The sequence below is a fragment of the Hyaloscypha bicolor genome (assembly GCF_002865645.1).
Source record: "Hyaloscypha bicolor E unplaced genomic scaffold K444scaffold_183, whole genome shotgun sequence".
NCBI lineage: Eukaryota > Fungi > Ascomycota > Leotiomycetes > Helotiales > Hyaloscyphaceae > Hyaloscypha > Hyaloscypha bicolor.
In genome coordinates this window covers 2,558,189-2,582,569 of record NW_020194685.1, presented here as the reverse complement: position 1 = coordinate 2,582,569, position 24,381 = coordinate 2,558,189, and the positions used below count along the sequence as shown (strand labels likewise).

General features: G+C 47.1%; 11 protein-coding genes across 11 annotated transcripts; 8 read left to right on the top strand and 3 right to left on the bottom strand.

The window, feature by feature from the left end:
* Window positions 1-1,532: 1,532 nt before the first annotated feature.
* Window positions 1,533-1,763, top strand: K444DRAFT_547827 (uncharacterized protein; the record flags this gene model as incomplete). The annotated part of the gene is made up of 1 exon (XM_024876331.1): window positions 1,533-1,763. A coding segment is annotated over one exon (231 nt), but the record flags the coding sequence as incomplete, so codon positions are not given.
* Window positions 1,764-1,856: 93 nt separating this feature from the next.
* Window positions 1,857-3,169, bottom strand: K444DRAFT_657532 (NAD(P)-binding protein; the record flags this gene model as incomplete). The annotated part of the gene is made up of 3 exons (XM_024886168.1): window positions 1,857-2,389; window positions 2,442-2,700; window positions 3,152-3,169. The coding sequence occupies 3 exons, from the start codon at window positions 3,167-3,169 to the stop codon at window positions 1,857-1,859; spliced, it is 810 nt and encodes a 269-aa protein (XP_024727551.1).
* Window positions 3,170-3,575: 406 nt separating this feature from the next.
* On the top strand, window positions 3,576-4,575 carry K444DRAFT_547617 (3-oxoacyl-reductase; the record flags this gene model as incomplete). Its single annotated transcript, XM_024876316.1, has 2 exons — window positions 3,576-3,940; window positions 3,999-4,575. The coding sequence occupies 2 exons, from the start codon at window positions 3,576-3,578 to the stop codon at window positions 4,573-4,575; spliced, it is 942 nt and encodes a 313-aa protein (XP_024727550.1).
* A 294-nt stretch (window positions 4,576-4,869) lies between these two features.
* Window positions 4,870-7,449, top strand: K444DRAFT_710697 (uncharacterized protein; the record flags this gene model as incomplete). The annotated part of the gene is made up of 7 exons (XM_024888221.1): window positions 4,870-4,952; window positions 5,037-5,396; window positions 5,469-5,844; window positions 5,900-5,953; window positions 6,013-6,685; window positions 6,733-6,921; window positions 6,971-7,449. 7 exons carry the CDS (start codon window positions 4,870-4,872, stop codon window positions 7,117-7,119), a joined length of 1,884 nt encoding a protein of 627 aa, XP_024727549.1. The 3' UTR covers window positions 7,120-7,449.
* Window positions 7,450-7,556: 107 nt separating this feature from the next.
* Window positions 7,557-8,528, bottom strand: K444DRAFT_648475 (fructose-bisphosphate aldolase; the record flags this gene model as incomplete). Its single annotated transcript, XM_024885467.1, has 2 exons — window positions 7,557-7,860; window positions 7,921-8,528. 2 exons carry the CDS (start codon window positions 8,526-8,528, stop codon window positions 7,557-7,559), a joined length of 912 nt encoding a protein of 303 aa, XP_024727548.1.
* Window positions 8,529-9,117: 589 nt separating this feature from the next.
* K444DRAFT_576294 (general substrate transporter) lies at window positions 9,118-11,409 on the top strand. Its single transcript, XM_024877517.1, is given in 7 exon segments — window positions 9,118-9,412; window positions 9,460-9,783; window positions 9,840-9,945; window positions 9,997-10,308; window positions 10,324-10,426; window positions 10,481-10,741; window positions 10,792-11,409. 7 exon segments carry the CDS (start codon window positions 9,294-9,296, stop codon window positions 11,241-11,243), a joined length of 1,677 nt encoding a protein of 558 aa, XP_024727547.1. The 5' UTR covers window positions 9,118-9,293; the 3' UTR covers window positions 11,244-11,409.
* Window positions 11,410-11,629: 220 nt separating this feature from the next.
* On the top strand, window positions 11,630-12,747 carry K444DRAFT_576291 (gluconolactonase precursor). The gene is made up of 2 exons (XM_024877516.1): window positions 11,630-12,331; window positions 12,390-12,747. The coding sequence occupies exons 1-2, from the start codon at window positions 11,640-11,642 to the stop codon at window positions 12,694-12,696; spliced, it is 999 nt and encodes a 332-aa protein (XP_024727546.1). The 5' UTR covers window positions 11,630-11,639; the 3' UTR covers window positions 12,697-12,747.
* A 27-nt stretch (window positions 12,748-12,774) lies between these two features.
* On the bottom strand, window positions 12,775-14,062 carry K444DRAFT_637990 (putative D-arabinitol dehydrogenase ArbD; the record flags this gene model as incomplete). The annotated part of the gene is made up of 5 exons (XM_024884197.1): window positions 12,775-12,809; window positions 12,862-13,007; window positions 13,061-13,486; window positions 13,544-13,613; window positions 13,666-14,062. The coding sequence occupies 5 exons, from the start codon at window positions 14,060-14,062 to the stop codon at window positions 12,775-12,777; spliced, it is 1,074 nt and encodes a 357-aa protein (XP_024727545.1).
* Window positions 14,063-14,758: 696 nt separating this feature from the next.
* Window positions 14,759-16,032, top strand: K444DRAFT_576289 (NAD(P)-binding protein). The gene is made up of 5 exons (XM_024877515.1): window positions 14,759-14,916; window positions 14,973-15,283; window positions 15,338-15,448; window positions 15,509-15,809; window positions 15,860-16,032. Exons 1-5 carry the CDS (start codon window positions 14,817-14,819, stop codon window positions 15,865-15,867), a joined length of 831 nt encoding a protein of 276 aa, XP_024727544.1. The 5' UTR covers window positions 14,759-14,816; the 3' UTR covers window positions 15,868-16,032.
* Window positions 16,033-16,878: 846 nt separating this feature from the next.
* K444DRAFT_710679 (uncharacterized protein) lies at window positions 16,879-17,573 on the top strand (the record flags this gene model as incomplete). Its single annotated transcript, XM_024888220.1, has 2 exons — window positions 16,879-17,210; window positions 17,276-17,573. Coding segments are annotated over exons 1-2 (400 nt in total), but the record flags the coding sequence as incomplete, so codon positions are not given.
* A 2,149-nt stretch (window positions 17,574-19,722) lies between these two features.
* K444DRAFT_657528 (kinase-like protein) lies at window positions 19,723-21,445 on the top strand (the record flags this gene model as incomplete). Its single annotated transcript, XM_024886167.1, has 3 exons — window positions 19,723-20,263; window positions 20,326-20,851; window positions 20,915-21,445. The coding sequence occupies 3 exons, from the start codon at window positions 19,723-19,725 to the stop codon at window positions 21,216-21,218; spliced, it is 1,371 nt and encodes a 456-aa protein (XP_024727542.1). The 3' UTR covers window positions 21,219-21,445.
* Between the last annotated feature and the right edge of the window lie 2,936 nt (window positions 21,446-24,381).

Here is a 24,381-nt window from a genome sequence, read left to right as displayed (position 1 = left end):
ATATTTGCGCTTTCGGAAATGTGAAGTTGGTAGCCCTGAAATCGGACCGGAGATTGACGCAGTAGCCGTTTAGTTTGATGATAATTTTGTCCAGGATTAGGTTTGTGATATAGTCCTGTGTTTTATCTTAGGCTTTAAGGTTTGGTATTTACTGGTGTATCCAACAGGTTTGCTGTTGTCAGGGAACTAATCTTTTAGCCGAAACGAGAAGTGAGGGGAATACTAATAGCTCTAGGCCCATGGATTGTTTCTGATTATAATCTGGAGAATCTAATTAGTAAATAACAAGAGACAAAGGTAATTTTTCTCACGAGGGATAAATACCTCTAGGTGCCTCATTTAGTCTGACGTTTAATATGAGCTGGGCTGAAGTCCGATCAAGTTTCCAACTGTCCTGGGCTCCAAATTCCAAAATGCATCTCTTCCTTGAATGGTGCCTTTAATAATAATCACCACTTATAAATTGATGGCTTTATTTTTTAGAAATGAATAACGCAGAAAATTAGAAAGAGGTGCACACGAGCTAGGGTGGGGATAGTTTTCAGGGGTTCGCTTAAATTTCCCGTCAACTCGGGTTTTTAAGACCCGCCAATTAGAGTGCCTTAAATTGATTTTTTAGATTTTACGTGAACTTAGCAATTCGCGATTGTTAATATGGGAGGTGGATACTTAAGGTCCTCGGTGCATCTGTCCTTCCGACTTCTTTTCTTTCAAATACAGGCTCAACGCCAACGCACCACCACACCGTCTCTGAATTTTCGACTTCCATATTCAACAAAAATTCACCTCCGCTTTCATAAAAGTGCAGCATTACCGTTTGAGCTCTTTATCACCTCATCTTTAGGGACAAGACGCATCGGCACTTCCTCCCTCCCACAACATGCTCTCATCCATCACCTCTACTGTCGGACGGAAGGTCAACGTCACCAAGCTCTTCTCTACAATGACCAAACTAGTCACTATCAACTTTTTCGGTGCTGTCAATCCTACTGCTCGCTCAATCCCAGCTGCACAAGTTGTCTCCTCTCGCGGTTGTCCAACCTGCTCGAGTTAGGACAGAATGCCAAGTCAGTATCCAATATCAAGAAAGCCTCAGCTCTCCAGGAGTATGTTTCTTGTTCAAGTTCTTTTGGAATGCCCAGAACCTAATTCGTTCCAGTACCTTTGGCACTCAAATGGTCGGTATTTATGTCGGTCCTCAATGGCAATATTTGTGTGTCCACAAGAAGTTTCTCTGTCAGCGCTGGATAGGGGAAGAACCGTCCAAAACTCCCGAATTAGCAGCTAAAACCTTAGCGTTGGAAGAGAAATGCTTAACACTACCCAAAGAAGCATATAAAACCACGGGCATCCCGGAAGAACATCGCAAATGCATAGTAGCGGACAAAGGCGACTGCCAAATGACAACTGAAGGCTCGAGCTGTTCAAACGCTGATTGAGGGCCGCCGGTGATCCAGAAAAGTCACCACCACCGTGTACTTGGAAGTGCGGTTTTGGCTAGGTACTTCAATTCTTACCTTACCGCCTGCGATGGACATAGATTTTTCTCTACCGTGGAGGGAAGGATTGGTCTTGGACCTTTGGGAATCAAACCTGGCGACGATGTTTGTGTTCTTCTCAATGGCCCAATTCCCTTTATATTCCGCCAAAAAGAGGCGAAGGACAATTTTGAGCATGTTGGGCATGCATATATGTATAGGATAATGTATGGTGAAGCTCTCGAGAAGCACTCAGACGAGGAATCGGTATTCCTGCTTGAATAAACAGCGATTCTCGATTTTAGACTCAATTTTCTTCCTGTCTGGAAGTATGCACTATGAGGGCATTAAAAATCAACCAAAAGCACAACTTCCGCATCAAATAGCCATCCTCATCCCACCATTAGCACAAACAACTTGTCCTGTACACCAACTCGCATCATCGGAGCACAACATCCCCACAATCCCGGCCACTTCGCCAGGATATGCCGGTCTCCCACCCACAAACTCCTTCTGGTTGAAAATTTCCTCGTCATCGAGACCCTCTCTCACAGCAGCCAGCGGCGAATGCGAAGTCCAAGGCTTCAAGCCTCCTCTATGCTCCATTGGCATTCTGGCCCACATATCCGTCCTCACCGGCCCAGGGTTGATGGCGTTGACTGTACACCTCTCGGCCAATTCTCTGGCCCAAGTTCTGGTCATCGCTTCTAAAGCAGCTTTGGTCCCGCCATAGACCGACTGTCCTACGAACCCTTCGCTTGAAGAGATGGAAGAAAGGTTGACTATCCGCCCGCTCCGGTCGTTAGGGAGGTACGGAAGAGCTGCTTGAATGAGCAGTAAGGGACCAAGGACGTTGATCCGGTACATCCATTCGAAATCTTTGATTTCGAAGTCTTGAAATCGTGGCATTGCTGGCGACGCCAGCGTTGTTGACAATAATGTCGATTTGAAATTTGGCGTGACACTTGGAGAGGAAGACGTTGCGGGCCGTGTCGGCGAGCAGTGCAGGACCAGTAGGGAATCCAATGTCTACTTGAATGTAGAGACAGGTGACTACGTGTTGGGTTTCGATCTCTTGGGCCAGGGTGAAGGTTTGAGACGCAGAGCTGTCTGAGGTGTAGTTCAGGATTAAGGATGCTCCTTTTGAGGCGAGATTCTGCGCTATAGCTGCTCCAATTCTTGTTGCAGGATTAGTGAGAATAATGCTTATGATGGCATAAGACTACTAGCCTCTTGAAGCTCCAGTGATCAGAGCAAGTTTGCCTTCCAGTGATCTCGGAGTTGTGTTTGAAACCACAGCTGGCGGTGCAGCTCTTGTCATGGTGGAGAGCAGATAGTCTACAAGCTCCTTAGAAAATAATGAAACCCATAAGTCAAACGTGCCAATTAAATGACATGATAAACATAGTCAAAATGAACTAAGTGCAACGCGATTTTCGGAACATGGCTGAGCAGTTCACTTGCCGAGACTGAGAACACTTGATCTTGGTTTCTGGCTTGAATTGAAAGATAATCGAAGTGCACAACCCGAAAACCTTGCTTCATCACAAGGCCATGTCGGCCAACTTTCTACCTCCCTCGTTTCGAGCCTTTGCTGGCCTTGAGAGAACTCGTCAAGCCTGCAACTTTGCAGACTGGACTCGAGACGAAGTGGCTGTTGCGCTGCTACGGACCAAGATGTGGCAGGACATCGTGAACTCGGACCGAATGGATAAGCCGATGAATTTAGAATCGGAAGGGTTCTGACTAGATGCGAATTGTATTCTTGGAGAGAGAAGGACGTCGGGAAGCCGACGGGTAAGAAAAGCCGTCAAACCCCATTCAGTCTAGCGCGTCCTCGAGACGAGCCCCTTTTAGAACTAACCGTCGATCCACGGAATCAACTCCATCTCCCTGTAACCACACCAAAGCCGACAAAACTTGGAGGGGTCAACTCGGAAGCATGGTCGCAGGAGGGCTTCCGTGCTCAATCACCGAGGTGTGTGGAGTGTCATCGCGGGGCAGGACGGCCTGGAATTTATGTCGCGTTGAGCGCCCCTCCTTTCACAGCACGAGATATACATTCGAAGAAATCGTGGCTTCGTTTCCTTGACCACGATGGCGCCCTCCCGTTGGCGCATACTCGAAGGCAAAACTGCAGCAATTACTGGCGGAACTACTGGAATTGGACGAGCGATAGCCCTCGAATACCTTCGTCAAGGCTGCAATGTTGCGATCAACCACCTGGGTCTCGAGCGGGATGAGGTATACAAGGATAGCTTGCTGAAAGAAGCAGCTGTTCTGAAGGCAGAAAAAGTCGAGGGTGAAAGCACGTCTAAAGCTGGGGATCTGTTGGAAATTGTCGGAGATGTCACAAAGGCAGAGACCGGTGAACTGCTGGTTCAGAAGGCAGTAGAGAAATGGGGGAAACTGGACATATTTGTGGCCAATGCTGGCATTTTTCAGGCTGCAGACTTTTTAACGTGGGCTCCTGTTCCCTCTGTTCGATCTAGGGAAATTAGCTGACTGGAGTTCCTACAGACTCGATCACGAACTCTTCGATCGAACCGTCCGAATCAATCTCAACGGTGCATTTTATACTTGCCAAGCAGCTGCGAGGCAGATGGTCAAGCAAGGACATGGAGGATCCATAATAGGCATATCGTCGATCAGCGCTCTTGTTGGAGGAGGTCTACAAACACATTATACACCCACCAAGGCCGGCGTTTTGTCCTTGATACAATCAATGGCAATTGCGCTCGCCAAGGACAAGATTCGGTGCAATGCCATACTGCCAGGGACCATCAAGACACAGTTGGCAGATGAGGATATGAAGAATGATGTGAAGAGGAAATACCTGGAAGAAAGAATCCCAATGGGAAGAGTCGGGAATCCAGAAGATGTTGCTGGTCCCGCTGTGTTTCTAGCAAGCGAGGAGCTGAGTCCTTATTGCAACGGCACACAACTACTCGCGGACGGAGGGATGTTTGTTCACTTACAACAATCAAGAATATTCTTGTCGATCACATGTTTCTGGAATATGTTAGAGTTGGGATGCGGATTCTTGAAACCCTGTTGCACGGTTATGACGCAAACCACCAGCCTCCGTCTGAAATGAAGAAAATGTCTGCAAGGGTCTCTTTTGCGCATATTCATCCTCATTGATCTTGCCAGCATTGAGGAAGTATTTCGGCCTTCAAAAATCCTCATGGCCCTGACTCCCGGACCTGCTAGGTAAGTCTTCATGCCATGTCAATCTCGGCCTAAACCCAACTAGGTTACCCCGGATATGTGGGGTAGTCTAGCTCAAGAACTGACCTCCACCCTTGACAGAAACTACCAACCTCTTCCCCAATTCGATGATTTCTCTACAAAGTCGCCTCATGGTGCTCCCCTCTCCCGAAACTCGCCGATGGCTGAAGAAGAGCGTCCTCTGTCGCGTAAACCACGACATCGCCAGTCTCGGGGGCGTGGTCTTCGAAAGACTACGGGATGGTATGTATCCCCTGCATTCTAGTCTCCAATGTCTCCTCGCTTCCCCAGGATTGACGTATAAACGTAGACTGATAATAGAGCTAGTATAACGTGTCGCAGGCGACATGTTAAATGTGACGAGCTGAGGCCGCACTGCCATCGATGCAATAAAGGCGGTCAGACATGTATCTACGCTGACAAAAGACCTGAACCAAGTGGCCGGATTGAGAACAGATCTTCTGAAGCCATCTCAGATCCACCACCGGCGCCAATTCGACAACCGATTCCACCATGGCAGACTTCACCAGAGCAGACTCACTATTCCAAATCTCTCTTAGAAAACGGATGTCCAGGATCGGTTGAAACCCCAAATTTTCAGAGGCATCCAAGTACCACTTCCGCAAATGGCTTTGCTCTTGGTAATCAGGCCACCGCACCTCTAGATACAGCTGCTCAGCAAGTCATGTCCCCAGAAATGTCCCATGCCGGGACTGCATTCTCCTTTGGTAGCAACGACAATAGTAGCCTGGCGGCCAGATCCGTATCCTCTCAACCTACCTTCAATGTGGCAATCACTCGGTGGTTTGACATGCTTGTTGGAGACTCAGCTTTCGAGAATGGATTCGCGGATTTTGACATTGGGATGGACGAGCCCAACAACTTCGGCACCCCTCGAGAGCAAGATAGAATGGGCGTTCCTTACATGGAGCCGTACAATAGCACCCCTACTACCGCTGCTCTGGATTCCGCATCGCCTTCTTCATCCAGCCCCCAACTAATAGAACGAAGTGCTCCTGGGCTAGACCGAAGTGCGATCGCTGAGAAATCGAAGTGGCAAACCCCAGAAGCGATAGAACTTCTGCCTTACGAGCAATTGATCTTTCGGAATTTTGTTCAGCGCACAAGTCATTGGGTATGGGGTCTCTCTTGTGATAGATTGATTGCCACCCTCTGACAGCCATCCTCAGATTGACCTTTTCGACCTCACGCAGAGCTTTTCAACATTTGTTCCTCACCTAGCTGTAAGTTGACAAGCCTCAGATCTCTTACACTGATTCGTCTGACCGATAACGTTTCTAAGATGCGTAACATTGGTTTGATGAAAGCCATTCTTGCACTCTCGGCCCGCCACATTTCTCTCAATCCAGGTATCATCCCCGAGCAGACACATGATCGCAACGATGCATTGCAATATTACAACGAAACTTTGCATTACCTCTCAAAAGCAATGCAATACGACACGTACAAAACAAGTCTCGAATTGCTTGCCACTGCCTTGATTGTATCAACCTACGAAATGCTTGACGGATCTGGCAAGGATTGGGAACGTCACTTGCAAGGGGTATTCTGGATCCAACGATCTCAAGTTATCCATGGCGATTCGAAGGGCCTGAAGCAAGCAGTCTGGTGGGCATGGCTCCAGCAAGATGTATGGGCTGCGTTTCGCGAGAAGCGGAAGACATTCACCTTCTGGAAACCGACACGAAGATTTGACGACATGAATCCGTATGAGTTAGCTGCCAGATCCGTCTACGTTATTGCCAAGGTGGTCAACTATTGTTCTCGAGAGGAGACTGAGGCGGAAGATATTTCATTGCGGATTGAGAGAGCAGATCAGCTGCAGGCCATGCTTGATGAATGGGAGCTATACTTGACGACGGAGTTTACGATGTTGCCTTTCAAAACAGGAGAAGAAGAAGAAGAAGAAGAAGAAGAAGCTTTTGAGCCGATATGGATACACCCTCCAGCTTTTGGTGAGTGCATTCAACATTAACGACCAACTTACTCATCCCTCCTTTAGGAGTGGCACTTCAGCTCCATTACTCGGCCCGATTACTGTTGCTCCTCAATAAGCCCTCCAGAGGAGGTTTTGGTGGCTACCTTGAGCAAAGCAGGCTGATATCAAAATTCGTGAATAATATTTGTGGAATTGCGATGACTTTGACGGATCATGCGTCGAGTGTGATGTGTTCTCAGTGTCTTTACATTGGTATGGAACCATGTTCCCAGATTTACAGGGACATGACTAAAATCCACAGCGGGCATGTGCATTCAGGATGTTCGACGACGAGAAACCGTCCTCAAGATGCTTGATGCCTGTCGGCAACGAACTGGATGGCCTATTTTGTCCTTGGGCGAAGAACTTCAGACGTTCTGGAAGACTTCCGAGACAATGCCTAACGGCTGAGCTTTCAACAGTGTTTATAAACAACAGTTAACCTAAACGTGGCTATGCCACTCGAAGTATTGGGGTTATGTCACTACATTTTCACCAAGGCGGAGAGCCAGCTTTCGAATACTTCGACGAAGGATCAACACCACTGCCACGGGCTTCAAGCGGGGGCTCGCAAAATTGAGGTATGGCGTGAAGTGGGTTTGAAGTTCAGGATGTTGGAAGACGACCATGTGTGATCAGAGCGAAGCTGGCAATGCTAGGGTGAAACGACCCGAATTAGAATTGAAACCCCAGAAGGCTCTGCTCACACAAGATTTACTCCTTTCACTCACTGTAATAAATAGTTTCATCTCTCAGAACAGGTTGAACCTCTTGTCCACAGCATACGAATCGGTTATGGTTGTCAAAACATGCATTGGGTCAACCCGTAAGGGAGAACTCCCATTTGCTCAAATCCAGCCATTTGCTATTCTAGCTTTTGATTTAGCCTTGCCAGCCGATCCACAAATTTCCATCCACTGCATCGTCTGTTTGGTTACCAGTTCCACTCCCTGCTCCATCAACTTAGTCTGCGGGAATTTCCCAGCATTCGCTTTCAGATGCTCTGAATAGTCGTCAAGAACAAGTTTGTTCACGTTGACTTTCGCCACTCCTTCCGAAATACACTTCTTCATTAACTCTAGCCTGAAACCATTCGTGCCATGGAGAGCGATTCGGACTCGACCCTGAGCCTTCGATCGGATTTCTCTCAGCCTATCACATGGCTTAGCACCCCATTTCCACTAAAGCCAAAATATCGCACGTATTACTTACCTCTCAAAATCTAAGTTCGGATTAGAAAATCCGTAAGGATTCTCGCCATGCATATTCCCGATCGCAGGCGCCAGAAAATCCACTCCCGTATCCACAAAATCACTCACCTCCTCCATCGTCGTCATACTCCCTTCCAAGCCTTCTGTGTCCATCACCCCGTCCTCTCCACCCTCAATTCTCCCGGGCTCAGCTTCCGTCGCAATACCCCTTTCATGGCAATACCTAACCAACTCTTTTGTCTTCGCCAAATTGGTTTCTTTCTCATAGTGCGACATGTCAATCATGATACTGTCAAACGGCAGCGTATCAGCTGCTCTCCGTATCATTTCTTCATCTTGGGCGTGATCGAGATGGATTGCGACTGGAACTTTGGCGCGCGATGCTGCGTCGGCTGCGGTGCGGATGAGGAGCCCGGAGGAGAAGGTGATAGCCCAGGGGAAGAATTGGATTATGAGAGGTGAGTGGGCTCGTTCAGCGGCTTGGACCATGCCGAGTATGTGCTCGATATTGTAGGCCACTGTTGCGAGGACACCATACCGTCCTTCTTCCGCGACTTGGAGGATTTGAATTGTGCGGTTGGTTGTTTTCCAGTCCGGAGGAGGAGCCATGGTTGAGATTTGATCGGTCTCGTCAATTTTTTGCAACTGGTCACGGACTTGTGCATAATAGAAGAATTCAAGAAGTATGATGTTTGGACGTACAGCCGACTTTGCAGTTGTACAGTTTACGGAAAAGGGGCTGAAATAGCAACTGTAGCGAGGGGTCTTCATCAATAGTAGCAACACTTGGAGAGAGCTCGCCGAATAGCTTCAAGCCCCCCACCGCGAAATTCCGTATCGATGGAACGAACCCAGCACCCGAGATGCTGTCCCGGCACGACCATTACTCTTGCTCGCTACGAGTTGAAGCCCAGATCTTTGCCCCTTGTGCTTTCGTGGCCTCGTCTCGAGGCATCGGGGTTTGCGGGGTTGAAACTGGGGACGCCACGCGCCTTCTTACCGTAGCGTCGGGAAACTCCTTCGCTGCTGCAACAACCCTCTCGCCGACGATCTTGTTAAGGTTTGGCTAAGAAAGCTTGCGAGTCATTGGCTGCAGGTGACCCCAAAGTGCGGCCGCGGGGTCGACATGCGCCAATTTCCCCAGCCTGGAATCCCCGGACAGCACACTGGCACACTGGATGATGGTTATGCAAGGGGAGGAGGTTGTCGTTGATATCAGGGTTATTCGATATATAAGGATCGCGTTTCTCGTCGTCTGATCTCTTCCTTGTTGTTGTTGATCGCTGCCTCTTCGATCACCTTGATTTATTGAGCAGAGGACGATTCAAACTTTGTACTGTACCTTTCAGATAATCGGGGAATTCGAACTTCAACATGGCCCAAGGCCAGAGCTTACAGGGTGTCACGGCCCTCATGAGGGCTGAGATGGCCCCAACTGGCGTCAAAGGTCTGCTAAAGAACAAGAAAGTTTTCTTCATCGCCATGTTCGCCTCGTGAGTCACCTTCTTACCCCTTGATTCCCAAATCTGACATCAAATAGGTTCGGAGGTCTCCTGTACGGCTATCAGCAAGGCGTCTTAGGCCAAGCAGCCGTTATGAATTCCTTCCAGAGAGATTTTCCTGAGATCAGACAGAGTGCGTCCAAACTCGGTTGGCTCACTTCAGTCTTGCAACTTGGTGGTTGGGTTGGTTCTCTCTCAGCTGGTGTCTTCGGGGAAGTGTTTTCAAGGAAGCATACGATGTTTGCGGGTTCTTTGTGGGTAGTCTTGGGAAGCTTCTTGGCTGCTGGTGCGCAGTCGACTTCGTATCTTTATGCTGGACGCTTGTTTACTGGTCTTGGTGTTGGGACACTTTCTGCTATTGGGTTAGTCTTTTCAACAAATCGGCTGATATAAAACAAGCTAACAGCGCGCTTTTAAGCCCTCTTTACAATGCTGAGCTCTCACCACCTGAGATGAGAGGTTTTCTCATCGCTCTCCAGCAACTGACAACAACGATCGGCATCATGCTGGCATATTGGGTTGCAGTAAGTCTCTCTGCGTCCTCTTCTAGGAGAATTATCTGACACAACCTCCAGTTTGGGAGCAATTACATTGGCGGAACAGGTGATGGACAGTCCGCTCTGGCATGGCGCCTCCCTATGATCATCCAAGGCATCCCTGCCGTCATCCTCTGCATTGGCTTGTTCTTCATGCCCTTCTCACCCCGCCTTCTCGTCAACAAAGGCAAAGAGCAAGAAGCACTCAAAACCCTCTCATATCTCCGAAATCTCCCTGAAGATCATTATCTCGTGCAAGTCGAGTTCCTCGAAATCAAGGCTGATGCGGAATTCGAGAGAGCTATATTCGATAAACGATTCCCGGAATTGAGCAAAGCTGCTGGAAACAGCGTTTGGTGACGAGAGTTTGCTCAGTATAGTAATATTTTCCGGTCGAGGGACAACTTTAAGCGTGTTGCGCTTGCAAGTTTGGTGATGTTCTTTCAGCAGTGGACTGGTATTGATTCGAGTAAGTTTCTTTGAATATCTATTTCCACCTTTGTAGCAGACTAACATTTGATAGTCATTTACTACGCATCTATCATTTTTCAATCCCTCGGTCTCACAAGCAGCACGATTTCCCTACTTGCATCTGGAGTCATCGGTATCATCAACGTCGCTACAACCATCCCGGCAATCTACATCATCGACAAAGTTGGTCGAAAGCCACTCACGATGGCTGGCTCCGTTGGGATGTGTATTTGTGAAGTCATCATCGGCGTTATCGTGGCTACCTGTGGACATGATTGGAGCACTCACGCGGCGGCTGGTTGGGCCGCAGTTGGTAAGTCAATTCCAATTCTGAAAATCCTACAGAGGCTAACCCTAATGCAGTTTTCGTCTGGCTGTATATTGTCAACTTTGCCTATAGTTGGGGACCCGGTTCCTGGATTCTCATCGCAGAAATCTTCCCCATCTCCATCCGTGCCAAGGGGACATCCATCGGTGCCTCAGCAAATTGGATGAACAATTTCATCATCGCCTTCGTCGTTCCCCCCATGTTGAGTAACATTGGATGGGGGACATATATCTTCTTTGCATTTTGGTCTGCAGCAGGCGGTGTCTTCATTTGGCTTTGCATGCCTGAGACGAAGGGAAAGACGTTAGAGGAGATGGATCAAGTGTTCGGGAGTCATACTGCAACAGAGGAGATGGAGGAGTTTGCCAGGGTTCAGGAGAGAGTTGGGCTTACATCACTAATTCAAGGTCGCTCTGGAGCTGGCAGTGATAAGGGGAGTGTAGAGAAGGAAGCGGGTCTAGAAGTGCAGCATATCAGCACTGTCTGATTGTCTGAAATTTGAGATATTATTGGGCTCAGATATTTCTTTCTTCTCTGGGGCAGTATTTTCAAGGACTGAAGGAGCCCGTGGTTGCGAAAATTGGTACAGCCTCCTCTTCTTGCACGCTTAAGCACATCTTGCAGTAAACTCAATTAGAAAGTCTAACTCCGTCATAAATTATGGGAACCATATAATGAAAGAGCGTAGATGGTAAGTTTTTATAATGTTTGTAAGTAGGTATCTCGTTTCAGGCTTCATTTCCCCTCTCGATGCGCACAGCTGTGGGGATGGGGGTGACGGCAGCGAGCGGGGCCGATTCCGTCAAAAGCCGGCACTCCCCACTACACTTCAACATTTTCAAGTAAATCTGGTCTCCACTCTTGAAAGATAAACAACATCATAATGGCAGATATACCGTCAGCTTTTGCTGTCTTCGATGATAGATTCCATCGACTTCTAGGTCCATCGCCTTCCCTAGAATTGCTTCTCGAGCACCACGACTACCCCTTCGCCCACGAAGCCGGAGTCTACCTTCCCTCAACCGACGAAATCTTCATAACCAGCAACCAGTTCTTCAACTCATCTGGTCAGAGATGCATCCAGATCTCGAAAATCTCCGTCGGTGATGGATCCCGAAAAGCGACGCGAGAAGAAATCTCCTCGGATGGCGTGCCCATGGCGAACGGAGGGATAAACTACAAAGATGGCATCCTCTTCTGTGCTCAAGGCTCGGAAACACAGGCCAGTGGGCTCTACTATATGTCCTCTTCATCGCCCTATACTAGTAACCTCCTCATTTCCTCGTTCTACGGACGGCCATTCAACTCGGTCAATGATGTTGTCATTCACAGCGATGGAAGTATCTGGTTCACGGACCCGATATATGGGTATGAACAGGGGTATCGCCCCAAGCCCGAACTCCCAAATCAGGTATATAGGTACGATCCAGTCACGAAAGGGATCAGAGCTATGGCCGATGGGTTTGGAAGGCCGAATGGAATTGCGTTCTCGCCGGATGAGAAGACAGTATATGTTACCGATACGGATTGGATACATGGAGATGGGAACGTAAATGGGATGAGACCGTCTACTATGTAAGTGCTTTATGATAGTGTTGCTAATTTGAACACACAAGCTAACTGTGATGTTTAGATATGCTTTCGATATCACTTATTATTCGGGCCAGCCGTTTATGACTAACAGACGCCTGTTTGCAATGGCTGCTAATGGAATCCCAGATGGCATCAAATGCGATGTGGATGGGAATGTTTACAGTGGTTGTGGAGATGGTATCAATGTTTGGTGTCCTGGTGGTGTACTGTTAGGCGCGATCAAAGTTGAAGGCGGTGCTGCAAACTTTTGCTTTGGACGCGAGGGGTCATTGTATATTTTGAATGAGAAACGGATGTGGAAAGCACAGTTGGCAAAGTCTGTTAGAGGGGGTTTACTCAAGATTTGAATGAAGGCAGACTGTTAAAGGGTATTTTGAAGTTGAATCTCAAATACTGATTGATCAAAAACTATATATACGATCAGGCTACGTGAGCGTATAGCGACCATCTACCCGGAGATCTGTTACAGAAATCAGTAAAGTTCACGTTTCCGGTAAAACGAAAGAACGTACCCGCTCCAGTGACATACTGGGAAGCTTCAGAGAGGAGGAATGCCACCGACCCCATGAGATCTTCGGGCTTCCCAAGTCGACCCTGTGGAACTAATGCAGTCCATTGTTTCCGAAGATCAGGGTTCTTGTCCAAGATACGCTTCGTCCTATCATTAATTAGCAGCCTTCAAGTCTCCACCGATCTGAAGACGAGGCTCACAATTCCGTCACCATATATCCAGGGCTGATGCAGTTGACTCGGATACTCGCAGCGGCCCATTCTACTGTAAATGATGCTGCCAAATGTCTTACTGCCGCTTTCGATGCATTGTAAGGAGCTTGTGGTTGTGGGACATTTACCACACTACCAGACATGCTTCCAATGAATACCATGTTTCCTTGAGCCTTCCTCGAAATCAAGTGTCTTGCAACTGCAGTGGCAAAAAAATAAGTTCCGTTGACATTAACGTCCCACAATTTCTTGAGTCGATCCACAGGGTAAGTAATAGCCTCAAAATTCTCGCAAAATCCGGCTGAAGTAACTAAGCTGTCTATCTTGCCATGAGAATTTATGATTTCGGCGACTGCAGTTTCAACTGAAGCAGAGTCGGCCACATCGACATGATATGCTGTGATTTTGGGTAGTCTGATGTACGGTTCGGTGAGTCCAATGAACTTAACTCGGTGCATTCAGAGGACCTACCTCACTTCAGCGGAATTCTCTCTTTTGAATGTCGCGAGGAGTTCAACTGCTTGACGCTCCGCTTCCTGCTCTATGGCAGTTCAGTGCTTAAAGTTTACGAACGGGGACTTCTTGTCACTTACTGTCAAGATCCACAATAGCAAGATCGCCTCCACTGATGATTAAAGATTGACTCATCACCAATCCTAAGCCTCTCGCACCACCAGTCACAACTCCTACTTTGCCTTCAAGGGAGAAAGAGGGAAGTGTTCTCTTGTGATGGAAACCACCTCTTCCTTTCACTGGCTCACTTGTTGGGAGATCGCTCTCGGATGGATGCTCGACTTGGACTGTAGAATCTGTCCGCGCCAAGGTTCCTTCAAATTCCGAACTCCCATTGTTATTGATGCCGTTGGGTAACTTGAACCTGTCGTTCCGTCTGGCGACAGTCGAGAATGATCTTGCCGCAAGTGACGATCCTGCTAAAAACTTTGTTGGAAAAAGCGACTTGCAAAATTTCCTGGATGTTCGGTACATCATAATGAACAGCAAGCAAACCTTGATGACAACCAAGGAATGAGGGGTGGTGTTCAATCTTTTACGTGTCAAGGGCAGGGATGTATTCTTCCATTCACAACAATAGCACACCACTCAAACGTTTCCTTGAAAATAATATTTGGTTTCTCGTATGTCTCATTCTACCACTTCAAGCCTGTTGCGATCACGCGTTCATGGTACTGAACTCCTGAGTTTGACATGAGGGAGTTTTGCCTCGAGACGAGGCACGTTTAGCGAGACTCGGATATGGGCTCGAATAGGGGTCGAGACCTCGAAGCGAGGCGACCCCATTTTTACCCCTCCACTGTGAAATAGTGGGAAATGGATTTGAATGGCTGCTTTTGACTTCACCCGTCCTCGAGACGAAACAATCCCTCAACTGGTCGATACCCAGCGGCATGAAATGAAAGCAGCAAAGCTTCAACACCATTTTTACATGTGAAGTAGACCTTGTCCTTGCCGGCCGATGGAGGGGTACTGTCACCCCAACTGGTGGGGTTGAAGTGAAAATTCGCCCTTGCTGCCTAACCCAGGATCTGCATATGCCTGGGCCACAAGTTTATCGGAGGCGAAGACACAGTTTGCGGGCCGAATTCGCCTCGAGCCAAATTTGAACACTATATAGTACTCTATGTGCCGCGGCAAGCACAATTTCAAACCACTACACCCCTTGTCCTGCTTTCACGTAACACATAGCAATTGCGCTCAATTTTGTTCATCTGAATTCCTTCTCAAAATGGCACCAGCTGCGATTGACACGACGGCCCCGACTCCCACGGTCTCAGCAACTCCTCAAGTACAAACTCAAGTAACTTTAGGAGGAAAGATCATAGCGAGTTCGTATTTCACCGCAACTGTGCAAGGGCTTTATTGACCATTTCCTCAACATTAGTAACTGGAGCAAACCGAGGCATCGGTTTTGGGATAGCAGAATGCTGTCTTGTCAACGGTGCGGAGAAGATTTACTCAATAGATATCACTCAACCCGGCGATGAGTTCCAAATACTCTCGAAGCGCTTCCCAGGCCGCTTGTTTTCAGCCACCGCAGATGTGACCAAGGAAGACAGCATCCAAGCTGCGGTCGATACGATTATCAGTGAAGCCGGTGCTCTTCACGGAATGGTTGTGAATGCGGGGCGGACAAATCATAAGTCAGCGCTGGACTTTACACAAGCGGAAATCGAAGCACTCTTCAATGTTAACGTGGGTTACCTGCTTTCTCAGAGAGGATGACTCCTGCTGACCTAAGTTTTCAAGCTATTCGGAGCGTTTTACTGTGCGAGAGTGGCTGCCCGAGCTTTCATTAAGCTAAATATCAAGGGAGCTATCGTCTTCACTGCATCAATGGCTTCCTACCGACCAAACAAGGTACAAAAGTCTTCCGTTCATTAAATTTCTGTGGAGCCGTTGCTTACTCCGACCTTTTAGAGAGTCCCATCAACACCCTATGGCGCATCGAAAGCTGGCGTACGAAATATGACACATACCCTGGCAATGGAATGGGCGCAGTACGGAATCAGAGTCAACAGTGTGTCACCAGGCCTCGTCAACACCGCAATGACATACTGGGTACCTCAACAACCTGACTGGGAACAACAATTGAAGTACTATGGGGGATTTCCACGGTTGGCTGAGGTTCAGGAGCTGGGTGGGGCATATGTCTACTTGTTGAGCGATGCTGCAAGCTATACCACGTCAATTGACATTCCCGTTAATGGTGTTATTGGAAGTAAGTATCATTCTCAGAAGCTCCGTCCCACATTCTAACGATATATTTAGTTTGCTAGTTAGAACAAAAATTCTGGATCTGACGAATCAACAATTGTTTCATAGAGAAATATATGGATCGACACAACAGATGTTGGCGGGTCTACTCACATTCTTGTACAGTACGGAGGGCTACAAGGTCACTCACCCACTCTTATCCCCCATCAAATTTTCGCAAATTTCAGCTTTTATGTGGCAACTCTCGTAAGACAATTGGTGGTCCGTTAGAAAGCTTCATTCCCTTGTGACCCTGAGATTCCCTTTCCAATTTCATCTGTGAAGTAGCGAGAGGTAGTTTGGGTCCTAGGAAAGAGGACTCGGCTCCGACGCTCGAGTTGGATTATTCTCCTACTCTCATTCGGAATACTTCAAATGTCTATGTAAATGCCAGCCTCATCCGTCAACTGAGTTCATAGATGCAATTTGGCCTTACTAAAAATATAAATACTTCAAGAGTAAGGAACTTAATTCTCAAAGTGGTCTGACGTTTGAAATGTTCTGAGTGAGATTCAGCATATAAGAGCGTGACTATCCCACTGGAGATTTATTACTCCCCTTCGTGATTTCCAGGGAAGGTTTTAATCGCTTCTCCGGTAAATACCTTTCACTTCAGGAAGCATATTAGGTTAACATACCGGTATCAAGGATCGTCTAAGCAATTCTCAAAACCGGAACCCCGCGATCAGCATTGAGCCTGCGTTTGCCGAGTATATCCCTGCTTCATATACACTACCCACGAACCACATTGATTATTTACATAGCAAGCTAAACATATACCCAACAGTCTAAATACCAGTGAAAGTCCATTTCCCAGTTGTGTATTAAATGAACGGGTGGCGCCCGTTTGCTCCTCAAAATAAAGTCCACTCAGCAAGATTGGAACCTTACCGTGCAATTCAGAATTACCAAACATTAGTGATGAAGTTATTCGCATTATCGCTCTAGCTAGCAGTAACCGAACAAACTCCCTGTAACCGTCCTCTCCAATCTTTCTGCCTCGATCCGGGTCCTAATAGCTGCAGTTAGACAGATTCTCCAAGCTGGTCGTTAACGGCGTGGCCGAGGATAAGGAATGGGGTTTTATCCGCGAGACTAAGAACTTCCAAGACGGCCATGGAGTTACCGATGTCAGCAGTGCCAATCTCCATTGTTTCCAGTTGAAGAGCGTGGGTTCAGCTGCAACTTCACTCTAGCAGCTGGTGGAGCTCTTGGCTTCATCGCTGATCAGGGCATCAATCATCCCAGCCCTGTTCAGTTTTACATGGCCAAGACACCCGAAAGAAAGTCAATTGATTCCTGGGATGGTTCGGGTCAGGTTTGGTTCAAGGTTGCCTTCCTGGGCGATAAGATTACTCCAAAATTGGTTGAACGGCCGGCATATTGTGAGTATTTCAACTTCTGTCAAGTAGCACTTCCTCACAAAACCAGTCGCTAGCCCCAACAATCGCCAAAAATTCATCGTTCAATGTTCCTGAGAGCACTCCAAACGGCGATTATATTGTCCAAGTGAGAGCATTGCTCTCCATTAGGCAACGGCGCCTGGCGGCGCGCAGTTTTATCTCTCATGCGCCAAGTCCATATAATAAGGGGTGGAACTGGCACCCCTGGACCACTCGTATCCATTCCTGCTGTCTATATGAGCGGAGGACCGGGCCTCATTTTGACACAAAGCACGACGCCAACAAGCCACTCGCCTCCAGGGCCGGAAGCTCGGGTTGGCTAAGCGGGCGAGGTGATGCGAATAATTTCAAATTTGAGACGCAAGTCTTGGCTAGATGGGAATTTCTCCTATCAGAGAGCAGTTATGGGCGTGCCCTTAACCTCGTAGCCAAATAGAATGAACCCCGTCTTCAGCTCGCAGCAATCTTGTTCCACATTTTCATGCCGTAGCCACGCCTTGCCAGAAATGGCAGGTATCACTTCGTGCCTGCTAAAGTCTTTTAACTTTGTCATGTGGAGTGAGAAAGCACTAATTAGGTAAAAGAAGTCCAAATCGAGTAATGGAAGCGAAGGATACTAAACCCCTGAAAGACATCAGCCTGAACTTCAGATTTGAGCAGTGTGGACTCCGATAAATTATTATCGATAATTATCGAGCCTATCAGAGACGACACTGGTTTTGAGGCGAGTTTGTGTATAGGACAAATAAGACTGCCGGTTTTCCTCCCGTGATTGTTTGGCTTGATACCTTCCTCATAGGTATAGAAGACACAAACGAGACATAGCCAAGAACCTGTTTTCTTGGCATACGCATTAGACTATGCATTGACGAGCGTTGGCAGCTGGCAAGGGTCACCTCTAACATTAGTCGCTCGGCGGGCTTCGTTCCTCCTTTCGGCAAGCAAAATCTTCTACGAGGAAGACCACGGGCGGGACCTATTGCTTCGAGCTTCGTAATACAAAAGGAAGCTTAAGCAAAATTGGAAGGTGGTCTAAGGGCGATGGATGACACGGCATATCTCTTCTTGTATTGACGGAGAGCGGCGATTTGGACTGACAGAATTCATGCTATATAAGACAAAAAGTCTTCTCTTTCCTGGCCAAAATATTCTTACCACACTCATCTTCATACTTCAAGCAACACTCATTCATTCCAAAGAATCTACGATTATCTTTTCTGTCCTTTCTATCACAACTTCGAGACTCTCCTACCAAGATGCGCTTTCTTCTCTGCTTGATGATCCTTGTCACCACGGCTGTGGCTATTACAATCCCGGCACCCGCGGACATGATGGAGGAAAGATGTGATGGAGCAGATTGTCCAAGCTGTGGCGGAGTGAGTTATTCTCCTCCTCTCCTCCAAAGTTTCTTCACTAACCAGTTATGCAAAATAGAATGGAGTTAAAGCCGTTAGTTTACCTATCTGACCCACTAGATTCACTTATTCTCTGCAGCCGGCTGATTGTTGTGTGGTGGTGAAACAGTGTGTACGTAATCTCCTTTCCAAGCAGCTACCGTCGTCGATAGTAAGTTGGCTGATTAGACATTTAACAGGCCTAAATCTTGACATGCTGTTTAAATTGTCTCCTCCTGGAGGACTGGGGAGAATAGTGAAGTAGCCTTGGGTTAGTCTTCTATCTAGATAATACTCGTCGATGCTTGGCCTAATGTGTCTGCTGTTTATTATAGGACTGTACCCGTTGAAATATCACCGGCCATTGTCTTTGATTGCATTCAGCTTTCGTCATTGGTTTTGGTTACTTCGGAAGCAGGATGATTACTTTTAGTTTATACACACGTTGCCATGGTCGTGTTTTATAGCATTATATCTACGATCCTGATTTTTTCTTATCCTCAATAAAAACGCGTGACAGCAAAACTTCAAGGACGAAACTGACGGTGTCCTCATTTGCTATGGCCAATTGACATGTTTAATATCAACTTAAATAATACTCATAACCTAATCTGGGCTCAGAATGCAAGCAAAATTTCGATTTGTTGAGCACCGGCCCGAAAAGACAGACAATGACATGATTGGAGAAAAAGGGGAGACTATCACGTGGTCGGCGTTCTCGCCTCGCTACACAAAGCCGCAAAGGAGACAACGACCATCCTCTCAGCTTACGAAGTACCATTCGCATAAGCAGGTGCATATGCAAATAGTGAAAGCAAGATTTGTCTATAATAAGGAAAGGTATGAACCTATGTGAGATATATTTTTGAAATCTTAGCGAGGCCTACCTAATAAACAAGTTGCCTAAATTTCTTTTCTTCTTTAACTATTATCAACCCTCATCAACCATCAAAGGGTGAAAATTTTCGCAAATACCAACAGTTACAACAATTGTCCGAAACATTCTCTCTCACCCACGATCCTACCGAGTATTCATACCTCTCGTACCACCACCACTCAACTCTCGTCCTCGCATCCATCGATGTCGCCTCGCCAATACGAAGACGACGATGCTGAGTCGTTGCCCGATTCTCGCTTTCTCTTGCCCCAGCTCCGCGATGCCGATACTGAAGACGTCGAGAAATACCAACGAGGGGGCTTGCATCCCGTTCACCTAGGCGACATCTACGATGGACGTTATAGAGTTGTACACAAGCTCGGCGCTGGCGGCTTCTCTACTGTCTGGCTGGCGCGAGACGACACAGAGCATAGGTGGGTGGCTCTGAAAATCGTCGTCGCTGACTACTCGACGTCTGTTTCTACCAAGAGCCAGTTGAGCTGCCATGCTGCCTCACGGTGCGCTAGTGATGCAGTATTCGGCTTCGTCCTCGAACGTCGGCACTTCACGCTCGATGGACCAAATGGCCGCTATCTATGCCTTGTCCTGCCAGTTTTGGGCCCATCTGCATCTGATTTATCCAAGGGCATTTATTCTAGGATCACACCGTCGCTATCTCGTAGGGCTAGCTACCAAGCTACGAGGTCCTTGGCTGACCTTCATGCGCAAGGCCTCTGTCACGGAGGTGAGTCTCCATTATGCCTAAACGCCTATCTGGCCATCTGAATCATCTACTGACATATCTAGACGTGACAACAGCTAATATTCTCTTTGGTCTATTGAATATCGATCGCTATACGGAGAGCGATGTCTATCGCTTATTTGGCGCACCTGAGACGGCACCGCTTGAAACCGAATCTGGAGAGACGCCAGGTCCGGAGGCCCCGAAATATATTGTGAAGTCACTTAATTTCCTCTCCTCTATTGAGAGCGTAATCAGCCAAGACGTCAGACTAATCGACTTTCACCAGTCATTTCTGATTTCACTGCCCCCAGAACAGATGCTAGGTACTCCAGCTGAGTTTCTGGCACCAGAGGTGGCGGTAGGCTTGAAAGCAAGTCCCGCAAGCGATGTCTGGGCTCTCAGATGTTCCATCTTCCGAGTTAGATCGGGAGAAGGCCCCTTCTCGGGGTTTGAAGTCACATCTCCAGTGGATTTGTTGAGGATTGTTATTCAGACTCTCGGTGAAATGCCTAGTTCTTGGGGAGATACATTATTTGATTATTATGGGCAGCCGACAAAGGAGCCTACCAAAGGCAGTCCACTCGAGCCGTAGGAAGACAAACGGTCGATCAAAGATCTAATCTACAAGATATGGGACCAACCCGAGAATAGCGTCGTCGAAACTGGCAGGGTTCGACTAGAGGATCGAGTGTGGAAAGAGGACAAAAAGAAGCCATACCCTCCGTGCCTCTCGGATACTATCAGGAAGCCTACAGCTACGAAGATTAATAATAGCTATATAGATGGCTATAGTTATGAGACGGACGAACTCCTAGAGGCGCTGCCAAAGATTTCGGAGAACGAGGCAGCCTTACTCTACGATCTCTTGTCCAAAATCTTTGTATACGATGCACAAAAGCGCCCAAGCGCCAGAGAGGTGCTAAGTCATCCATGGTTTCACATGGGTGAGCTGTGAGGCTTTTGTCACGAAGACGTAGCTGACGTGGAGGAACACTCCGAGCTCAAGGTTAATCAAGAAGAGGCGATACCGATCAGGATATGATTGGAGGCTGTCTGTTTAGGATTGAAGGGAGTCAGGGGAAGGTGAGGCAATCGACGCTTTGTGAAGAGGGGAAATGTGCAGTGGCTGTGCGGGAAGGGTCAAATGAGGTGTTGGGAAAGGATTAATTTGATGTAGACTAGTACCATTCAAAAGTTTTCTTCATTATTGAATGAAGACTATATAGCCCCCTTCCGAAATGTGATCAAGCCACGAGCCAAGTCCCGCCTCGACCTCGAGCCTAAGATCCTACCGTAAGTTTTGCCTGGCGCTGTACCCGGTCCTAGGCATTCGCAAGAAAAAGTAAGGATTGAGATTCTGACACTTATCTCACGGAGTGGGCTGTGGTTGTGCCCACCCAGTAAATGCGGATGACTCCCCGCGAAAAGCTTGGAGCGAGAGGTATAGTGTATTATTTACTTTATAGCCCTTTTTCTTGTATTAATTGTATATAAAACTCTGTATTAAAATATGAGAACTTATTTTATTTCCCTCACTGTATCCTTATTACTTCTATCTTCTTTATTTCTCTCCCTACTATACTTTCTTTACTATATCTTTATTTTATATATAACACGCGCGTGCCAAGTTATAAGAGACTCTTTTAGGTTAGCCTTGAGAAACCAAATAGCCTTACAAAACTTATCCTTCTCTAGTATGTCACATAGAAGTGTATTTATGGAGAGGCTACTTAGACGGGCCATCCCTATTGAATTAGACAATTTTTCGGGCCAATTTTTGATTGCGGTGCACAAATTGATTTATTTTTACTATGGGCGCTCTAGACAAATTAGAAAATCGCGTGTGCGGTGCGGGACAACTCGTTTTCTCCGACTAAAGGGAAGGGCCTCTTTAGCACGACGTGTAGTCCGACTATTATTGTTCTCCTTATTGTATTGTATGGTTTTGCAGTGGCTGATATCCGCGATGGTTGAGTTTAGCCTGGCATATAGTACCGATCGTGGCTTTGAGAGTCTGTGTTGAGACTTGATAGGCTCAGAGAGCGAAGACTGGGGTGCTTGTCAGGTGGAAGATAAGGGTTTCTTTGATTCTTAGCCCCGTGTGACTGTGAATTTGGTGGAAGAGCCTCTCATGGCTTTCGCTCGCTCGGTATATGGATAGGATTGAATACAAGAGGGGAAGTACTTATAGTCTTAGAAGTATCGGTCTTCTCATCTATATTTTTGAGCGATCATTTTCTGGATTTGGAATGTTTACTCTAGGATAGCCCCTCGCAGCTCTTCTCTCGCCCGGTACAGTGGAGTCGAGGGAGATATCTAGCAGGCTCGGCAACGATTGCTGAGCAATCGATTAGTAATCGATTGTGTGCACTATTGATTAGCTATCGATTGTAATCGATTGGTAATCGATTACTAAACGATTATTACCCCGCACCCCACGAAAGCTAAGCACTAAATTTTTAGTACCTATAGCCTATAATTTAGCGATCGTAGCCCTAAAATTTAGCGATAAGCAGCCTATAATTATAGGGCTCCCTTTTCCTCGCAACCCACAAGCCTCGAAGCTCACTTCTCACTTTCTCTCTCCACTTATTGCTTTTTACTTTTATATACTCGCCCTCTTAACCCCTCCCCCATTAAAAGTTGCCAAGCTTATGGGCCCAAGGCAGCCAGTGTATGGGAGGGCTAGTGGGAGACTAGTGGATTTGTACTATATTAAGGGGCCTTTCCCCGCCTTTAATAATGAGAACCAAGGCTTTTAACTACTTGAATTTAATATCCCCTAATCCCCCCTTCTACTTTTATACTTTTATCCGATCGGCTGCCGCCAGCTTTACACTTTACGACCAATTATATGCGCAAAATCGCAGCAAATCAAAACGCTCAAACCCAAATTTCGGCCTTCTGATTTGCTCGATTTGCTCGCCTTAAAGTGTACGGTCCAGTGTAAAGCTGGCGGCAGCCGATCGGATATATATAGAGAGAGAGAAGAATTAAAGAGAGAGTAAATATTTTAAGTAATAGTAAATGCTGAGAGAAAAGGAAGGAGGGGCAGTAATATGTGAGTGCGGCCGATTTTTGGTAGGGTAAATCGTGACAGACCCCCTTACTAGTATGGACTATGTCTTACCGGATGCAGGAATAGCTATTAATATCATCTTAATAGTACTAACGAGCGATAAGCCAGAGGGAGTCTTTTCAGGGGCTTGTCGTACGGTAAGCTACCTAGAATAGGGGGCAGCTTGAAGCCGAGACAAGATGCAGGAGTACCTTAAGTACTAGAAAAGGAGCAGAGTTCTAGATACTTTCTTTAAATAAGTAAATAAGAGAGAGCCTTACCTTTATTATATATAGTATAGTACTCTACTAAACTCCTGGATCTTCTGGCATTAGAAAAGGGGTAAAATCATACGTATGTAGGGATTAGCTCGCTAAACAATCGATTGCACTATCGATACAATCGATACCTTACGATTGTGGCATCGATTGTTATCGATAGTGCAAAACGCCAATCGTTGCCGAGCCTGATATCTAGGTGCCTCAACCTACAATGTGTTTCCGGGTTCGACATCGCGTCTTGAGTCATGATTGCAATAGAAGGCTGTGTTTTTTTGACTAGAAAAATGAGAAGGTGTATCCTAGGTGCCGAGGGATATTAAAGTTCCCAAATTACCCTCCATTCCCCTTCACCGTCCTTCACTCAGCTCCTCCAGAACTATCTCAACCAGACTTCATCTTTCTCCTCACCCCTAGAATAGAACATCAACCTATCTAATCCATGAAATTCTCGATTCTCGCTGCTGTTGCCGCGACGGGGTTTACAATCTTCGCTTCTCGAATCCCATGAAACCTCACTAGAACCATTGACATATCTTCCCTTACACCTCCGAAAATGATACACATTCGACCCATCACCCCCGGAGGACCAAAGCACAGGTAGCACTCTCGTTTCTTCCATCAATAAGATCAACCCTGACTCCAACACAGGAAGTGCATGCCCAAATCCTAGACTTGAACCCGAGCTTGAAAGTCGAAGACATCGGTCTCACGCCAATTAAAAGGGATACCCTGCAAAAGCGCAATAAAGTGTGTCCCCAACCCTACTATCACAAGTTTCC